The sequence below is a fragment of the Pezoporus occidentalis genome, unplaced genomic scaffold (assembly GCF_034315485.1).
Source record: "Pezoporus occidentalis ecotype Australia unplaced genomic scaffold, CSIRO_AGI_Poc_V1 ctg130, whole genome shotgun sequence".
Lineage (NCBI taxonomy): Eukaryota > Metazoa > Chordata > Aves > Psittaciformes > Psittacidae > Pezoporus > Pezoporus occidentalis.
The window spans coordinates 2,093,579-2,110,222 of NW_026913104.1; the positions used below are offsets into that span (position 1 = coordinate 2,093,579).

General features: G+C 56.2%; 2 protein-coding genes across 4 annotated transcripts; one reads left to right on the forward strand and one right to left on the reverse strand.

Moving 5' to 3' along the window:
• The first annotated feature begins 782 nt into the window (after positions 1 to 782).
• Positions 783 to 3,201, forward strand: TMEM218 (transmembrane protein 218). Its single transcript, XM_062608735.1, has 3 exons — positions 783 to 940; positions 1,012 to 1,114; positions 2,513 to 3,201. Exons 1-3 carry the CDS (start codon positions 825 to 827, stop codon positions 2,645 to 2,647), a joined length of 354 nt encoding a protein of 117 aa, XP_062464719.1. The 5' UTR covers positions 783 to 824; the 3' UTR covers positions 2,648 to 3,201.
• A 3,827-nt stretch (positions 3,202 to 7,028) lies between these two features.
• SLC37A2 (solute carrier family 37 member 2) lies at positions 7,029 to 16,068 on the reverse strand. Of its 3 annotated transcripts, XM_062608733.1 has the most exons (20): positions 15,913 to 16,068; positions 14,811 to 14,892; positions 14,637 to 14,724; positions 14,282 to 14,360; positions 13,962 to 14,097; positions 13,485 to 13,561; positions 13,225 to 13,391; positions 12,612 to 12,649; positions 12,189 to 12,371; positions 11,962 to 12,052; positions 11,822 to 11,884; positions 11,275 to 11,360; positions 10,435 to 10,483; positions 10,151 to 10,224; positions 9,601 to 9,679; positions 9,427 to 9,524; positions 8,460 to 8,524; positions 8,172 to 8,220; positions 7,640 to 7,673; positions 7,029 to 7,257 (listed from the first exon to the last, which is right to left on the reverse strand). In XM_062608733.1, the coding sequence occupies exons 1-18, from the start codon at positions 15,969 to 15,971 to the stop codon at positions 8,178 to 8,180; spliced, it is 1,557 nt and encodes a 518-aa protein (XP_062464717.1). In that variant the 5' UTR covers positions 15,972 to 16,068; the 3' UTR covers positions 7,029 to 7,257; positions 7,640 to 7,673; positions 8,172 to 8,177. The 3 variants fall into 3 exon arrangements, with proteins under 3 accessions (XP_062464717.1, XP_062464716.1, XP_062464718.1); XM_062608732.1 differs by lacking the exon at positions 7,640 to 7,673; XM_062608734.1 differs by lacking the exons at positions 7,640 to 7,673; positions 8,172 to 8,220.
• Between the last annotated feature and the right edge of the window lie 576 nt (positions 16,069 to 16,644).

Sequence of the window (16,644 nt, forward strand, 5' to 3'; positions counted from 1 at the left end):
ACTGGCCAGAAAGTGATGGTCAAGATGCAATGAGGGAGAAAAAGGGTTTAAAAACAGGCAGAAAAAATGGGTTTTAAATGGAAATCCCTCATGTCTGGGTGTTAAAGGCTACTCAGTGCGTTGACAAACCTCCTTTGCTTGGCTTAGTGGCCCTTGACCCCCAGTATGGCTGTCCCACAGCCACACAAACCCTGCTGTCATCAGTTTGTATTAACCAAACCTGCCTGCTTTTAGCCCTAAATAACCTGAGGGTGGAGGCAGCTGAATCTGTAGGACTTGGGGAACTGAAACCTTGTTCAGACAAGTGGTGCTCCCTGCAGCACCATGGGCAGGAGCCTGTGCAATGAGCAACGCTGGGTTAATTAAGCATTGATCCATACACAATAGGATAAGGTGTGGGGGAATCACGGAATCAACCAGGTTGGAAAAGACCTTTAAGATCACCAAGTCTATACCTTTGCCTACCAAGGCCACCACTAACCCACGGCACTGAGGGCCTCGTCTACACGGGGTGTGAACACTTCCATGGACGCTGACTCCTAGGCAGCCTGTTCCAACGCCTGGGCATCCTTTCAGTGAAGAGTCTTTTGTAGTCAGGGCAGCCGGAACGGGAACGGGAATGCCAACGGGAACGGGAATGCCAACGGGAACGGCGGCAGCGAGAACGGACCCCAGTGGCGCGCCCCCGCGTGTGGCAGCGTGGGAAAAATCACGTCCCCGCGCTCCCCCAGCCAATAGGAAGCGGCGGGCGGGCGGCGGGCGGCGCTGAGTGGCTCTCGCGGGCGCTGAGCGCCGCGGTTGCTAGGGGGAAGCGGCGGGGCAGCATGGCGGGCGCGGCGCTGGGGCTGGGGCTGGGCCCCGGCGTGCTGGCGCTGCAGCTGCTGTGGGCGCTGGCGCTGGTGCTGTGCCTGGTGCTGTCCCGAGCCGCCGGGCGAGCACGGTGAGCACGGGAGGGGCGGGGAGAGGCCGGGCTGGGGGCTGAGGCTGAGGCTGCTTCCCGCTCCCCTCCAGGTTCACCGTGGTGCTGGTGGCGCTGGGAGCCGCCGTCCTCAGCGCCGCGCTGCTGCTGTTCCCGCGGGAGGAGGAGCGGCCGAGCACCGCGGCCGTCTATGAGGTGGGACCGCGGCCAAGAGGGGCGGGTGTGCGGGGCGGCACCTCGGGGCGGGGGCCGCAAGGGGGGACCCGAGGCCCCGGGGATGGGCTTTCACCTCGGGATGGTCCGTGGGAGTGAGCCTTTACCTTGGGATGGTCCCTGGGGATGAGCCTTTACATCAGGATGGTTCCTCTGCGCAGGAATTGCCCCCATGCTCTTGTCCTTCCCGGCTCAGCCCTGAGCTCCAGCAGCTTCTGCTCCCCCTCTGCCATCCCTTTTCCAGCTTGGGCCATGTGTTTTCCAGGCTCCCTCCTGCCTCCATCACCCAGCGCACTCTGGATATTTCCCCCTCTAATTCTGCAGCCGTTCACTGTCCCCAGCTCTGGGTTTGCATTCTAAAGCCTGGTAACCGCTCTTCAGCTCTCTTACAGGTTATTCCCGCGCTCAAGCATGGAGCCATCTGTGTGTGTGCGGAGCCCCTGGTCTGTGCTGTCAGGCACAGGGATCTCTCCCCTCAGTTGTGGGTCACATCAGCCTGCCTGAGCTTCCCCAGGGCTCCTCGGGCTGGGAATACACAAAGTTTAGTGGTGTTTTAGGTGCCATTTCCTCTGTTCAGTTATTAATGCACATTAATTACCGCTCTTCTAGATGCTGGGTCTGTGTCAATCCCAACTAAAGACACTGGGAAGTGTTTTGTCTTTTCTCTACCTTGCTCTTGTAAAGGTTGGAAGCGAGATGAAAGGCAGCTGAGTGTGTGTGTGCCCGGGAGAGCAACAGAATTGGAAAGCTTATACCTTCAATTGGACTGTCCCTGCCCTGCCTATCAATAATGCATGACCTGGGTTTTCTGCACCGAAACCCTGCTAACTGCCTCATTAAAAAGAGAAACGTGCAGGAAGAGCCAACGCTTTCACTCACAGGAGACTCTTCCCGCAGCAGCACCAGGGCTGAGCGTGTGCTGGTGGGATTTGTAGGGCTGAGCTGGGCCGAGCGAAGCTCTGCTGTGGGCTCAGGAGCTGGGAGGATGATTCTGTAACCTGGCTCCTCGTTGTGTCTTGCATTGCTGCTGGGCCCTCGTTTTCAGTCTTCTCTTTTCCCCACTGCTCCCCTTCTAAAAGGATGCTTTTGGCCAGGGGGAGCTGCTGCGGGTTTTGTCTTGTGTTTCTTCCCTGTGCTGCTCCTTTCCTCCACATTTCCTTTGTTCAGATGAAAGGGATTCTTCTTCCAGTCATTCCCGCTTCCCGCAGAGAGCACCGGTGTCAGGAATGAAAAGCGAGGGGAGAAATCTGGGGGAACCCCACTGGTTTTCCTCCTGGAGCGATCTTCTCTGACAGCACTCTTCTGCAGGACGTGGCGTGCTCCCTCCAGGCTCCTGTAATGGGTGTTGTGGTCTTTCCTTTTCCTCCCTTCCCACTGCAGATCGTGGACACCTTCTTAATCGGCCGCTTTGTCCTCCTGGCTGTCATGTCCCTGGTCTTACTTGGGTGCCTGTTCCTGTTCCTGATCTACCACCTCATGGAGCCAGTCTACGCCAAACCGCTTCCCCGCAGCTAGCAGCAGCTGGAGGCAGCAATCCCTGCCAAAAGGAGATCCCAGGATCATGGCAGTAAACCAGGAAAGGGAGACCAGGAAGCTGTTCTGGAGGTGAACCCATCGGTTTACCAGGCTCAGAAGGAGCCAACGAAGCAACTGAAGTGTTTTGCTGCACGCAGAACTGTGTCTTTCATCTCTAAAAGCAAAGTTTGGCCAGGCTGGATGTGATTCTGGGCAACCTGGTCTAGCTGAAGATGTCCCTGCTCATTGCAGGGGGTTGTTATTGGATGGGCTTTGAAGTCTCTTCCAACCTAAACCATTCCATGATTCTATGATTGGGCATGAGCACCTTCCTCTCCAGATGGGTTTAAGCCTCTTACAGGTCCCAGAGGTGCTTTAACTTCTCTCTTCTCTTTTCCAGGAGAGTTGAAATCCGTGCACTTTGTGCCACACTTGATCCAGTGCACTGAACCGAGATGGTTTGTTAGTGTGGTCCACAAGAGCTGGTTTGTTACTGTTCCTTTTTCACCCGTAATAAAGCTCTCTGAGAAATCCCTGACTCGGTCTTTCTCCTCCAGGAACATCACCTTTTGCCACCCTATGTCTCTGAAACCACCTTTTCCCATCCAGATGTGGGGATTTTGGAAGGTCTGCATGTGGCTCTGGATTGCTGGGGACCGTCCCTTTGACCAGAAACCTGAGGCTTTGGCGGGGGGGGGGAACAAGACCTCAAATGATGCTAAAAAAGGCAAACTAAAGTTTCCCCTGGTCAAGGATGCACAGGAGAGCCAGATCTGGCCTGAACAACCCTGCCTGCCCATGAAGGGACCCTCTTGCTGCAGCCCTGCGCTGTGCTCAGGGGTGATGTAGCCCCTCATGTAGCAAGACTCAGCTCTCACACTGCTTTTTAGTTATTTCCCCATTTATAGAGAGCTTTTTTTGGCCTTTATGTCACTTTGAACTGAAGATGGTGAGCAGTGAATTGAAGCTTCTCCCAGCCCTGTCCTGACTGCTCTCAGTCACAAACTCCCACTGTCAGGGCATGAAAGAGGAATCGGGCAGAGCCAATGAGCTTGAGGGTGATGTTTCCCCTGCAGATAATATATACTTATATATATAATATATATATACTTACATATATATATACTTATATAAGTGCCCCAGCACTCACACAGCCAGCAAAAACCATGGAATTACCTGTCAGAAAAAGGCAGAGGAGAGTCATCTCTGGTTCCTGAGCAGAGTAAATGCTCAATCCCAGTCCATCCCGAAGCCTGTATCCAAGGGAGTGGAACTATCATGTTAAGGAACATGCTGAGCATTTATGCAATGCAGCGTGTCAGGTCTCTTGGTGATTTGGATATTATGCCTGAAACCAAATTCATATTTAATTCATCATCTTAATAACATCTATGAACATGAAGCCTGGCTCTGGCTCCAAGCCTGCCGTGTCCTTACTCCCTGTGCTTGTGAGGATGATTTGGAGAGGCTTTGGGTCGGATGAACGGCGAAACTGTGGCAAAAGGAGCTGGGGCATGAAAAATCCCAGCCCTAGAAGCAGCAATGGGAAGCTACTCGTGGTTTGGTGCCACAAAGCCAAGATTTGCTTTTCCCCCTCCCCTAAATCCATTTGTAACTGAAGTCAAAAGGGTCATGCTGCGGGGGGGGGGGGGGATTTTGGGAAGAGCGAATGCTGCACTGCAGGAGGAACATGGTGGGTCCTGCATGAGGAGACCATCCCAGAAATCCCATTCATTAGGGAAAGAGCCCCATGCGCTCTCCCCTTTACCTCCCCAAAGACATTCCCAGCTCTGTCCTCATCCCTTGCCACCCCTGGCAGTGGGAACCAGCTGGATGCACTCAGCCTGGGCTCTCTCCCTGTATTTATTTATTCTGGGCACTTCTGCTTCTCTCGGTGCAGGGGCTTTCCAGACAGTTCCTGTTTATTTTTGGGAAAGGAAAGACCGCGTCAAGGAATTGGTATGAGCTGTTTTCCAGGCAGCCCCAAATGGTGATGTTTTGCTGCCATCCCCTCACCCCAACCCTCAGCTCCCGGGGGATAACCTCCTGCCTCTGTCTAGCATCCTGATCCTTACTTTTTCCAGTTAATGTGCAGCAGGAGGGTGGGTTTGGCTTACATCCCAACCTCCTCCTCATTGGGAGCTCAGGAGGTGTTATAGCCAAGGAGCCCTGCTTTCCCCGCACACACCCCACCCCCCCCCCCAGCTTTATACCAAAACTATGAGCAAATGAACCCAGCTTTCCTTTTGCTCCAAATATCCCATTGTGCCAGCCCCATACAAGTGAAAAACCATGCTAAATCCCAGTGGGAAAAAAGGATACCAAAAGACACTGCACTGGGATGAGGGTGGCCAAGCCAGCTCAGGTGGGAAAAACAGCCCTTTTCCCCCCTAAATTCCCTGCCTGGCTCCTTAGATACAAGCGGGGATGCTCCCACACCAGGATGCTGGTACCTGGGGACCCAAGGGCAGCTCCTGGCTGGTGCCAGGGTGGGATGGAGGGAGCACAAGCGTCTGCAGGGGAAACTCCTTGATTTAAGGAGCTGAATCCTTGAATGACGGCAATTCCTCACGCTGCGCTCTGCCGGCACTTAATTACCCTCTCTGGTAAAAGCTGGCCTCTTATTTCCACCTTGACTTTGCTGACTTCAGCTTCCCGCTGCTGAATCCCGCTTTGCCTTTGGCTGCTAATTAAAAAGCCCTTCAGCGTTAGCCGGCTGCTCCTTGCGTAGGTCATTATGTGCTCCAGCCACCTCCTCGCCTTCACAGCATCCCGGCGGATCAACGGCATTCCTTCAGGATGTGTGCAGCCCCCTTGCCAAGGCTGGGGGGCCGTGGTGTCGCCCAGGCTCTGTTTTTACCAGACAGGCTCATAATGAGCCCATTTTAGGTGTGATTCTTGTTGCCATCCATGGGGCAGCAGCGTCATGGTGCTCTCCCGGTTCACACACAGGATGCTGTGTCAAGAGGCTGCGGTGGGGGGGAAGCAGCGGCCCCTTCTCCAGCAAAGGAAGGAGACGAGGTGAGCCTTGCAGACACCTCCCAAAGGAGCCTGGCAGGGTTTAAACAGCCCTTTGGCTGGAGCAAACCCGGGGGATCCCCCCTCTGCCTTCCTGCCCACCCCTCGGTCTCTTGAATCTCAGCGAGAGCTGGGGTTTTCTTTGGCATTTGGTCCAGGTTGGAAGCTGAAAGCCGCTGTGGGCTGTCTGCCCTCTCTCCTCGCTCCCAGCCAAGCGCTGCTCACACTTTCCAAGCACGAGCGGGATGTGGCCCAGGCCTAAATTTATCCCAAAAAAATGAACAGAGAGGAGGTGGGGGGGGGGGGGGAAGGAATAAAGGGAAAACAACCCCCAAGCAAGTTGCTTTTTGCTGTGTATGTCAGGGCTGGTGGGATTTGTTGCTTCAAAATACATTCCAACCCCCCCCAACATCCTCCTCCATGAGGTGAAGGTAACTGAGAGCTCAGCCCAGCATCCCTCCTGGTCCTTGGTCCTTGTGCCATCAGAGGCCACGTGGCCTCAGGATGCTGTGTGGCTCCACGGGATCATCTGCTGAGGACAGACCCTGTCGTGACACCTCTCCCTATGGCTCCATTAGGGTTTGCCTTGGGAGGGGTGTTATTTTCCTGGGAAAAAAGGGTCATTGGGGATTTTGGTTTTCTCTGCCTGCCCTGACCATTTTTCCTGCTTTCTCCATAGGGACCTGCAGGCAACCAGCCTCATTGAGCATCTTTGGTCAGCATGGGGGGGACCAAAGGCCTGGTATCACCACCTAGCCACCTCGAACGTGTGGCTGCCACTCTCCAAGCTGCCTGTCCCCTTTGCCGATGAAATCAGCACTTAATAAAAATCACATCAGGCCCAGATGTTTTAAGATCCAAGGAGGTGAAGTCAATTAGAGCTCAGATTTATACCAGGCAGCTCCCCTCTTGGTGGGGAGCTGGAGCCTGGCACATTCCCTTAATGGTGACCAGGCTGAGAAACTCACCTCATGGCTTGTGAATACCCCAACTCCTCACACACCAAAGCTGCCCCCAACCCATGAGCACACATCTGGCTCTGTCCCTTATTGAGTGATGATGGGGTCTCTTGCCCCCATCTTGCCCTCTTGGTCCAAGTGGTGGGTTGAGACAAGGAGTAAAAGCAGCTGAATTTGGGCTCAATGAAAACCTTGGGGATGTTCTCTATGTAGAATAAGCAGCACTTTGAGTCAAGACAGTGCCTTAAGTGCTTTGGAGCCATCCTCCTGGTCCAATAACCTGAAATACCAAGCACAGGGATGAGGCAGGCTTCCAAAGGAGAGGAGAAAAGCATGAAGAGGGGCACAACCACCACCCCCAAGTTGACACAGACCTGGCCGAGCCCTGCCGAGACACGGCAACACAGGCTTTGCACATTTTTATTAATAAAATGGCCAAAAGTGAAGATTCAGCCCAAAAAGCTGCTGTGCCGAGGCCCAGGGACTGCTCCTCTCTCCGAAGCCAGCCCAGGGCAGCAGCAGGAGCCCATGGGGCTATGCCTCGGCTCTGCCGAGAGGAACACGCTCCTGGCGTGCTCCAGCCTCTCTGCTCCCTCCAGGCGGCTCACAGGGATCCATCAGAACTCCTTAAACCTGCATGGAGAGAAGCGAGGGGCTGAGCGTGGTGGGAGCCCCCCCGGCAGGCGCTGGGACCGTGCTGCTGGAGGGATGCAAAGTGAACCCCGGCCCGTCTGCAAGCCCGGAGGAGAAACAGGATCCAGGAGAAGATGCAGCCACCGCTCCACCTCTGACCAAAGCTCCGCACAAAACACCCCCAGCACCTGCGCCTCCTCTCCACAAGCTGCTCCCAAAGCCCTTGAGGGTGCTGAAGTATTCCACAACCAAGCCAGCTGCTTCCCACAGCTCACAACAACACCCCGGTTTTGGCACAGCCAGGACAGTCCTCACCCCAGCCAGCCCTGGCACAAGGAAGTGGAGCCAACAGCCCTGAGAAGGAGATTTGGGCTGCACTTACCACAGCGCAAGACCCACACTAATGGTCTTTTCACCTGCAAACACAAGATATAAGGGCCAAAGGTTCATGAGGAGTACGGGGTCTGGTGCCCCACTGCCAGGACTGGAAGTGCTTGAAGCTCCAGTGGCAATCAGAGGCAGGGCAGTGCTGATTTGGAGGTATTTATACCCTTGCTGCAGTGATTTGGCCATGGCTTTGATTAGCGAGCCCAGGCTGTGTGTAATCAAGCTCATTAGCTTGGGTGGGCAGGGCAGCCTATAGATTTGGCTGTTTCAAGTGTGTTTAATCAATGCCAATCAATCAGGCACCATGGCTAACATCTTATCAGCCGGAGACAAGGACACGCTGCCCACCCACCCATCCACACTCTCTTCCCTGGCCATCACCATTTGATTCCCAAATCCTGATCTCAACCCTTTGATTATCAGCAGAGCGGCTGTTGGAGGCTGAGCCTGCCAAGCAGAACTCGAAAGCGGGGCGAATCAGGCTTGAGGTTGCATTTAATCCTCAGGGCTTGAGCAGAAATACTCACACCGAGCTACTTCCCATCCAGCACTGACTCTGTCAGCTGCACACTAGAGCTACAAAGACACAAGGACCGCGTGTTTAGCACCAGGAGAGGGCTGAAACCCCCCCGGGGGCTGCCCTGGATCAAGGTGAAAATGTCTCTCTGTGCCTAACATGGGCAGGCGACCCGGCAATGCCCACGTGAAGGTGCAGCAGGGACAGCAAGGGATGGCAAATGTCTTTTCGGAGCGGTACCGGTGCCCTGTTTTGGGGTTGCAGGAGCAGAGGCTGCCCCGGGGTGGCACGTACGTACCCTCTCTTCCTCGCCATGTAGCCACACCACCCGCGGACCTCTTTGACCACCACGCGAGTGAGGAGCTGCAGGAGGAAAGGTGCAGGGTCAGGTCACCATGGGGGGGTGAGGGTTCCCAACCAGGAGAGAAATTTTAAGGCTCTTCCTAGGGAAGATCCCATGAACTGACACCCTGTACGGAGGAGGTCGCTGGGGAAAGCCAAGCAAACAGAGGCAAAGGTTTGGACACAGACTCCAAGCCCCTGTGTCCAACCTGCCCTTGAACACTGCCACGGATGGGGCAGCCACAGCTTCTCTGGGCACCCTGTGCCAGCGCCTCAGCACCCTCACAGGGAAGAGCTTCTGCCTAAGAGCTCATCTCAGTCTCCCCTCTGGCAGGTTAAAGCCATTCCCCTTGGCCTGTCCCTACATCCCTTGTCCCAAGCCCCTCTCCAGGTTTCCTGCAGCCCCTTCAGGCACTGGAGCTGCTCTCAGGTCTCCCCTTCAGGAGTCTTCTCTTCTCCAGGCTGACCCAGCCCAGCTCTCTCAGCCTGGCTCCAGAGCAGAGCTGCTCCAGCCCTCGCAGCATCTCCATTGCCTCCTCTGGCCTCGCTCCAACAGCTCCACGTCCCTCTTGTGCTGCTGCCCCAGAGCTGGATCAGGACTTCAGGGGGGGTCTCACCAGAGCACAGCAGAGGGTCAGGATCCCCTCCCTGACCTGTTGCTCACGCTCTGGGGGTGCAGCCCAGCAGATGGGGGAGTTCTGGGCTCAAGCACACACTGAAGCTGGGTCATGGGGAGCTGCTCCTCACCCAACACCCCCAGGTCCTTCTCCCCAGGACTGCTCCAAATCACTCTCTGATGCAGGTTGCCCTGTGCCTGGCTGTCTCAAGGACCATCCCTGCCCTCCACCAGCAAGCATGGTGGCTAAAACGGAGGCCTCAAACACCCAGGGTAGCAAAGTAGCTCCTGCTGAGGAGGGACCTACCAGGCAAGCCAAGACATCCGCTGCTATCAACATGTAGAACACGTTATTCCAGCCCGTGGGGGAGATGAGCCCTGCAAGCAGTGGCCCTAGTGCAGCACCTGTGAGGGCACACGAGCCATGTTAGATGTCCTGTGCATGGGAGAGGGGACCACAGCACTCACCAGCCATACACACCTATGGATCCTGTGCCATCAATGATGGCTGTGACAGTAGAAAGGGCTTTGGCATTGCCTTTGAGAGACTCATGGGTTCCCTGTTGGGATGAAGAAGTAAAACATCAGGAGAAAAAGCAGCTTCAGGGTCTGCAGCCAGCGTCCTAGTGTGAGGCTGGTTCACATCCCAGGCAGCAATCTCCATGTGGCAGACCCAGCCATGGATGGGAGACCGAACTCAGACGCTGCCTGCAGCCAAACCAAGGCAAAACCTGGATTCCCAGCAGCAGGCAGGAATCCCAGGTGGTTTCACAGTGCATTTGCCCACTGACAGTGGGAGATGCAGAGGAAGATGCCGCAGGGCTGAAGCAGAGTCACACAGCCAACGTGAAAGAGCATAGGAAAACAGCCGTGTTTCAGGGAAGGTAGGGACCAGAGTGCAAGGTGTGCCAGTCCTGCCTTCCTCCGCTGCGCTTAGCTTTGCACAGCAAAGCTGGAATGCAGAAATCCCAGCCACCATCCCTCTGGGAAAGAGGGAGCAGCTTTTGGGGGGTCTGAGATGTGCCTCTCACCAAGTCTGCTGACACGGCCGTGGTGATGAGCGCGTAGGGCCCGTTAACCAGAGCGCCGCAGACAATCAGCATCGCTGCGCGGAAGAGGAAGAGATCAGACCTGGCAGTGCAGGGAGCAGCAGGACGCTGGGCCCCATGCATCCATCCTGCATTTCTCTGTGCTCCCACCCAGCACCATCCTCCACAGATCCCAGAACAGGAGCCCAGGTCAAGAAGAGAAATGAAGGGAGGTGATTCCACAGCATCTCCCATCCCTTTGTGGGATGTGCCAAGGAGCTCCTTACCTATGGATGTGCCAATGCCGTTCTGGCCAACATGGTTATACAGGAACAGCTGGAAAAGAGCCATAAGATGAACCAGTTATAGCTATTCCAGCTGTCTTCTATTCAGCAGCACCCAGGGACAGGACAGAGAAGGTAGGGACCTGAATTATCACTGGTGACAAGCTTTACAGACCCCAGCCAGGATTAGGGAGCCGAGTGCGCCCTTGGCTCCATATCCCACTGTCTGCCTGCCAGATGGAATTCCTGGCCGCTGGCAAACGGAGGTGCTGCCACGATTTATGGCCCAAGGAGGCTCGTGCACGTCCGTGCTGGCTGGAGCCAGGCAGTGAGTTAGTGGGGATGCGGATGGGATGCAGCCTCTCGGCTTTTCAGCAGGGAGAGGGTCAGAACCCAGAGCCAGCCAGGCTTGGATTACAGCTCATTAGCCTCGGGTTTGTGGCAGCAAAGCCAAATGAACTCCATGCAGGTGCTTGGGAAGGACATCCAAGCATGAGGCTGGCAGCATGGGGGCTTTTGGGATGCAAAGCAAAGAGGCAAAAGCTGGACAGACTGAGTGGGAGCCCCTAAAGTCTTTAAACCAGAGCAGGGTTACAGCAGGGTGGAGGAAAAGAAGAACCCCAGAGGGGTTGTTTAAGCTGGTGGGCTCTGCAATCCTCTCCCAGCCCTCAGTTGTGGAACATCTGGGCATGTGGATCTATCCCAGCTCTTAACTCAGCCGAGCGCGTGACCAGCTTATCCCGGGCTTGGGAAGAGGATCACAAGAGGAACAGGCTGTGACTCAAAGGAGCCGGAGCAGAGGAGACCCTCGTGACTGGGTTTTAACCCCGCGTGACAACGCACCACGGGAGCGGCGAGGATCAGCATCACGCAGCACGTGGTGGCTCTGCCCCCTGTGTAGTCAGAGATGAGGCCGGCAAAGATACCCCCTGCAAGGAGGAGTCATGGGTCAGTCACAGCACCCCAGCAGCAAATCCATTGGGATGCTGCAACAGGATGCTCCTTCATCCCCCAGCTTCTTCATGTCCCCAAGGTTACAGAGAATAATATCAGAGTGAACAGCTTTGATTCATCCCTGTGGCTTTCTCCCTGCAGATGGTTTCCCTACACCTACACCCAGCTCTGGTTTCCTCCACACTTGCTAAACGTGTTATCTAAGAAGAATTTGAGTCTGAGCAAGCAAGACCCAAGGAAAGATGTTGTGATGGGCATCTGGATGGCAAAATAAAAGCACAGGGTGTTCAGTGCCTGCTGGGTGCTATGAATGCTGAATAAACCTTACTGCAGTGCTCCAGGGATGGTGTTACCTGTGGAGGGGGCTTCCAGTCAAGATCATGGTTGTCCCCAAATCATCCCTGATCCACCCCCTCCACCCAGGTACGTGACAAACCTAAAATGCCCCCGACATCAAAGAGGGTTGACAGGTCCCCGGCTTCCTTGGCACCAAAATGAGCTGCAAGGAATAGGAGAGGGATGAGGAGATGCTCCATTTGCCAGGCTCAGTCCCAAGTCACCAACCCCAAAACTCACCGACGTTCACAATATAGAGGGGCAGCCAGTAGAGGAAGGTGTAGCTCACCAGCTTGGCAAAGAGCAGGCAAAGGGAGAACTCCACCACACCCTGGGAGGAGAGCAGAAGACATCAGAAGAGCCTCCTTCTCCCAGCATCCTCCAGATGGAACCAGGTTTCCCCCTGATTTCCTGCCCTGGCTTTGCCTCCATCCCCATCAGGATCTAAGGGGTATCCCACAACTCACAGGTATCCGGAGTGCCCCAAGGAAGCTGATGGCTTCGGGCGCCTCAGCTGCCTCCTTGGGGCTGTCAGTGCGATCTGTGCTGCTCTGGCCTGAGGTGCTCAGTGACCCCTCGTTGGAGGTGGCCGCTTCAGGATCCTTCCCATTGGTGGTCACTCCTCCAGCATCCTCCTCATCAGAGGCCATCTAGAAGCAAGCCATTAGTAGGAAATGTGGCTCTCATTGCTGGAAGGGGCTGAAACATCAGATTCGTTGCCAGGATGTGACCCAGAGGATGCTCACACTGGAATAGCAACAAGCATCCTCTGTGATAACCGAACACTGCTCTAATTTCTGGAGTTATGACCTGATTCCTGGCTAGGATTCACCATAAACTGAGCAACCACCCAGCCCAGAACAAGCCCCTTGGGAATCAGTTCAACTCACGTGATGCAGAGGTGGACTGCAGCCGACGTCTTCAGGATCTGCAGAGAGAAAGGAGATCCCATGTGAGCCTGGACCAGCCCCCAAGCTGCAGGGAGAAACACGGAGCTGCATCTCCCAGCAGCAAAAACCCTGGTGAAATCCAAAGTGCTTCCCAAATGTTTTATAGAAAGGCTGAGAGGAGTGACCAGTACAGGGGCTGAGCCTGCCTGGATTATCCCAAAGGATGCTGAGCATCCCCATGGTGGTCAGGTCCCTATCCCTGCTTGCCACAGGCCGGAAATAAGGATTTGGGGTTGCCAAAAAACACTTGGAGATGGGCAAGGTGGTGGTGAGGTGGTGGTTAAGGGTGATGAGGCACTGGAACAGGTTACCCAAAGAAGTGATAAATGCCCCATCCCTGGCAGCGTTCAAGGCCAGGTTGGATGGGGCTTGGAGCAAGCTGCTCTAGTGGAAGGTGTCCCTGCCTATGGCAGGGGTTGGAACCGGATGAGCTTTAAGGTCCCTTCCAACACAGACCATGCTATAATATGATTCTATGAAGGTGAATCACTGTGGTCCTGCTGGTTTTGGTGTTACACTGGTCCTCTGCTGCGCCCTGAATCAGGCCACTCACACTCCACAAGGAAGAAGAAGCAGATGATGCCCACAGCAGCGATGATAATGCCAGGCATGATGAAGGATAAGCCCCAGGCTGAGGAAACCCAGACACCAGCGATGAGCGACCCCAAGATGTTCCCGACGGAGGTGTGCGAGTTCCAGATGCCCATGATCAAACCTCTCCTGTGGGGACACAGCTGGGTTGGGATCACTGGGACGGCTGCTGTGGCCCACAGGGACCAGGACTGGGGAGGGACACACTGGATAAACACTTACTTTCCCTTCCCAAACCAATTCCCAACACATGCCACGACAGAAGGCCAGCCTGTCGTCTGCACCAGCCCATTGCAGACCTGGGAAAAGAAGAGGCAGCCTCACACAGCACCGTCGGACACCCGACTTGATCCATGGATCCCAATTTGGGCTCAAAAATAGCCACCCCCAACCCAAAACTGTCGAGGAAAAGCTTGGTTTAGGGGTTCTCTTCCCACTGGAGCAATCCCGGAGCCATGTGCATTGCTCCTGTGGCTCCGCTGGGAGCGGCTGGTGTTGCCAAACTGGGTGCCCGCCCTGCTCAGCGGGACTTGCACACCCGGTGGTTTCAGCTCCCACGCCATGTGTGACCAGGTTTGATGGGAGTGGAAATGCCCAGCATTCCCTATTGGAAATTGGGGCACCCTGATGCCCAAAAGCCACAGAAAAGGCGGGATGAGGCCGTGGTGGTAAAATCCAGGTCCTCCAGTGCGGATGTACCTGCATGACAATGAAGTACCAGAGGACGTGGATGTCCCAGAAGTACCCGAGGCCGAAGAGTGCAGTGAAGAGCCCGCTCAGCACCATCCCCCCTGACAGGTAGTAGCGCAGGGGGAGGCGCTCCCCGAAAATCCCACTGTGGAGACAGGGAAGAGCATGGACGGGAGCTGTCACAGGTGATGTGTTATCACACCGAGCCAGGGCCTGAATCCCAAGCCAACCCCAGCAGCCTGCTGGGTGCTGCTTTCCCCATCCCGATGGAAACCAGTTTCCTGGCAGACTGGTATGTGGAAGGAAAAGGGTGCAAAGGACCTGGGTACCTGATAAACATCCCGATGGCATAGGCCACCAGGAAGGCATTATCCAGTGCTCCAAAAAGCTCCTTGTAGTTGTCCCCATCTGGAATAGAAACATTAGGGACACATCAGTGTGGTCCCAGAGGTTTTCCCTTCCCATGGCTACTGGCTCATCCGCATCCCCATTCCCAAGACCCTCCTCCCAGGAGCATGACCAGGTCCCTTCCCAGCCCTGATTTTGCCACTGGCTGCTTCATTCCCTCGTGGTGCCTAAGGAGGAGCCTGAGCCTCCAGCCACCACGCAGCTTAGGGCATGGGGGACCCCATTCTGGCTGCCATGGGGTAGATTTGGGGGTGACTGGTGAGGGCTCAGCCTTACCAAAGGGTGCCCAACTGCACCACGTGCTGCTGTTGGATTTGTTGTGGGGGTTTGGGTCCAAAGCAGAGCAATTGGGGTGCAGCTGGCTCTGTGGGGAGAGAAAAAGTGGGACTTGGGATGCTTAGGGACACCCACACCCCTTCTCCCTACAGCTGGGGTGAGGTTGGAGCCAACCTTGACGATGCTGATGGGCTTTCGGGAGAGGTGGTAGCTGGTGTAGCAGAGGAAGGTCAGCACCAGTGTCAGGCCACGGTACCTACAGGATAGAGCGAGCAGAGGTCAGGGATGGGGACACAAGGATGGGGACAGGGATGTTTGAATTAAGTGCAGGAAAATGAGGGAAATTAGAGGGAAAGTGGGGCTTGAGGATGGGGCTGCTGCTCCCAGCAAAGCTGGTGGATAAAGCCCGGAAAATCCCAAATAGGATCCAACACACTTTGGAGTGTGGTGAGCATTGCCAAGGGCTTCATCCTGCACTCAGAGTAGAGCAGAGGAGGCAGGAGGTCAGGGGCAGCTGCAGCACCCAGAAGTCACGGGATTGCTCCAAGTTGAGAACAAAATCAACCAAAAGCCTTTTCTTTGTGGTTTTAACCCATCCTGCTCCTCTGTGCAGTTTCACTTCACAAAAGAGCCTAGGGCCGGTCCCTGTCCTGGTTCCAGTCCCTATCCCAGGGCCAGTTTCCCGATCCAGGATCAGTCCTGGTCCCCAAGAGAGTGACCCAGAGACCAGGGCTGGTTCCAGTCCTGCTTAGTCACTATCCCGGTGCTGGTCCCCGGTCCAGGGTCGCTCCCTGTCCCGGTGTCTGCGCCCACCCTGGAGCCGGTCCCCGGAAGAGTGACCCGGGGTCCAGGGCTGGCTCCCATCCCGGTTCCGGTCCCAGTCCCGGTGCCTCTCTGCAGGAGGGTGATCCCCTGTGCAGGACCGGTCCCTGTCCCCAAGAAACTAACTGGGGATCCAGGGCTCGTTGCTATCCCAGTGCCGGTCCCTCTCCCAGTGACCCCAGGTCCTGGTCTTGGTGCCTGTCCCCGGAAGAGCGAACCTGGGTCCAAGGCTGGTGCCCATCCCGGTACCAATGCCCCGGTTTCAGGGCCGGTCCCTATCCCGGTTCCAGTCCTCATTCCGGTGCCGGTCCAGAGCCGGTGTCAGCCTCCAGGAGCGTGATCCCCTGTCCAGGGCTGGTCCCCACCCCGGTCCCTGTCCCCAGGGCAGTAACCGGGATGCAGGGCTGGTCCCCATCCCGCTCCCGTCCCGCTCCCGTCCCCGCGCGGCTCTCACCGGCTGTCCCGGGGCAGGGCGCGCAGCAGACGGATGCCGGGGGCCAGCGCTGCCCTCATGGCGGCAGCGGAGCTCCCGGTGCCCCCGCGGCTGCTTTTCACCGCCCGGTGGGGCCGTCGCTCCCCGCCCCGGCCCCGGGCCCGCCCCGGCCTCGCCTCCAGCCCCGGCCTCCCCGAAGCTTCCCTCTTCGGCCGCCGGCTCCGGCAGAGGCGAAAACCCGGCTCCAAGATGAGAACAGCGAAACCCGGGAGTGGGGCAGGAGGATGCCAGTCCCCACCCCAGGGCGCCGGGATTCCCTCTGGATGCTGTTTCTGCCAGTGGAAAAGGTCGGGTTTAACCTTTCCGCTCACTGCCCCATCACCTTCTGTGCCCCGGTTTCAGCTAAGCCTGCCCAGCCTTGCTTTGGGATTTAACTGCAGGGATTTAGGGGTCCTGCTCTCCCTCCCCTTGGGTTTCACATCAGGAGAAATCCCCCCCTCCACCAAGGGATCCACTAGAATGGAGCCGAGCAATGGGCTGATTGTGAGGCTGAGGAGCAGCAAGGGCTTTACTCAGCCATCAGTCCTCTGAGCTAAGCACTAACCCTAAACCAGCCAAAAGCCCTTTGGGAGCCCCTCTGGAGTGGTGGGAACAGGGGTGACCAGGGTGTGAGCAAGCGCCTGGGGCCCTGCCAAGGCAACACTTGTCCTTGGCTGCTCGGGAACAAGGCCCTGCCCTGAAATCAGTTAAAAC

Bases quoted from the DNA above. Each gene is read 5' to 3' on its own strand.
- TMEM218 (XM_062608735.1), top strand. From the start codon at position 825: ATGGCGGGCGCGGCGCTGGGGCTGGGGCTGGGCCCCGGCGTGCTGGCG. The intron at 941-1,011 runs GTGAGCACGGGA...GCTCCCCTCCAG, and splicing joins CGAGCCGCCGGGCGAGCACG to GTTCACCGTGGTGCTGGTGG. The intron at 1,115-2,512 runs GTGGGACCGCGG...TTCCCACTGCAG, and splicing joins GCACCGCGGCCGTCTATGAG to ATCGTGGACACCTTCTTAAT.
- SLC37A2 (XM_062608732.1), bottom strand. From the start codon at position 15,971: ATGAGGGCAGCGCTGGCCCCCGGCATCCGTCTGCTGCGCGCCCTGCCC. The intron at 12,053-12,188 runs GTGAGTTGTGGG...CTCTCCTCCCAG, and splicing joins TTGGGGCACTCCGGATACCT to GGTGTGGTGGAGTTCTCCCT. The intron at 10,225-10,434 runs GTAAGGAGCTCC...TCTTCCGCGCAG, and splicing joins CGGCATTGGCACATCCATAG to CGATGCTGATTGTCTGCGGC.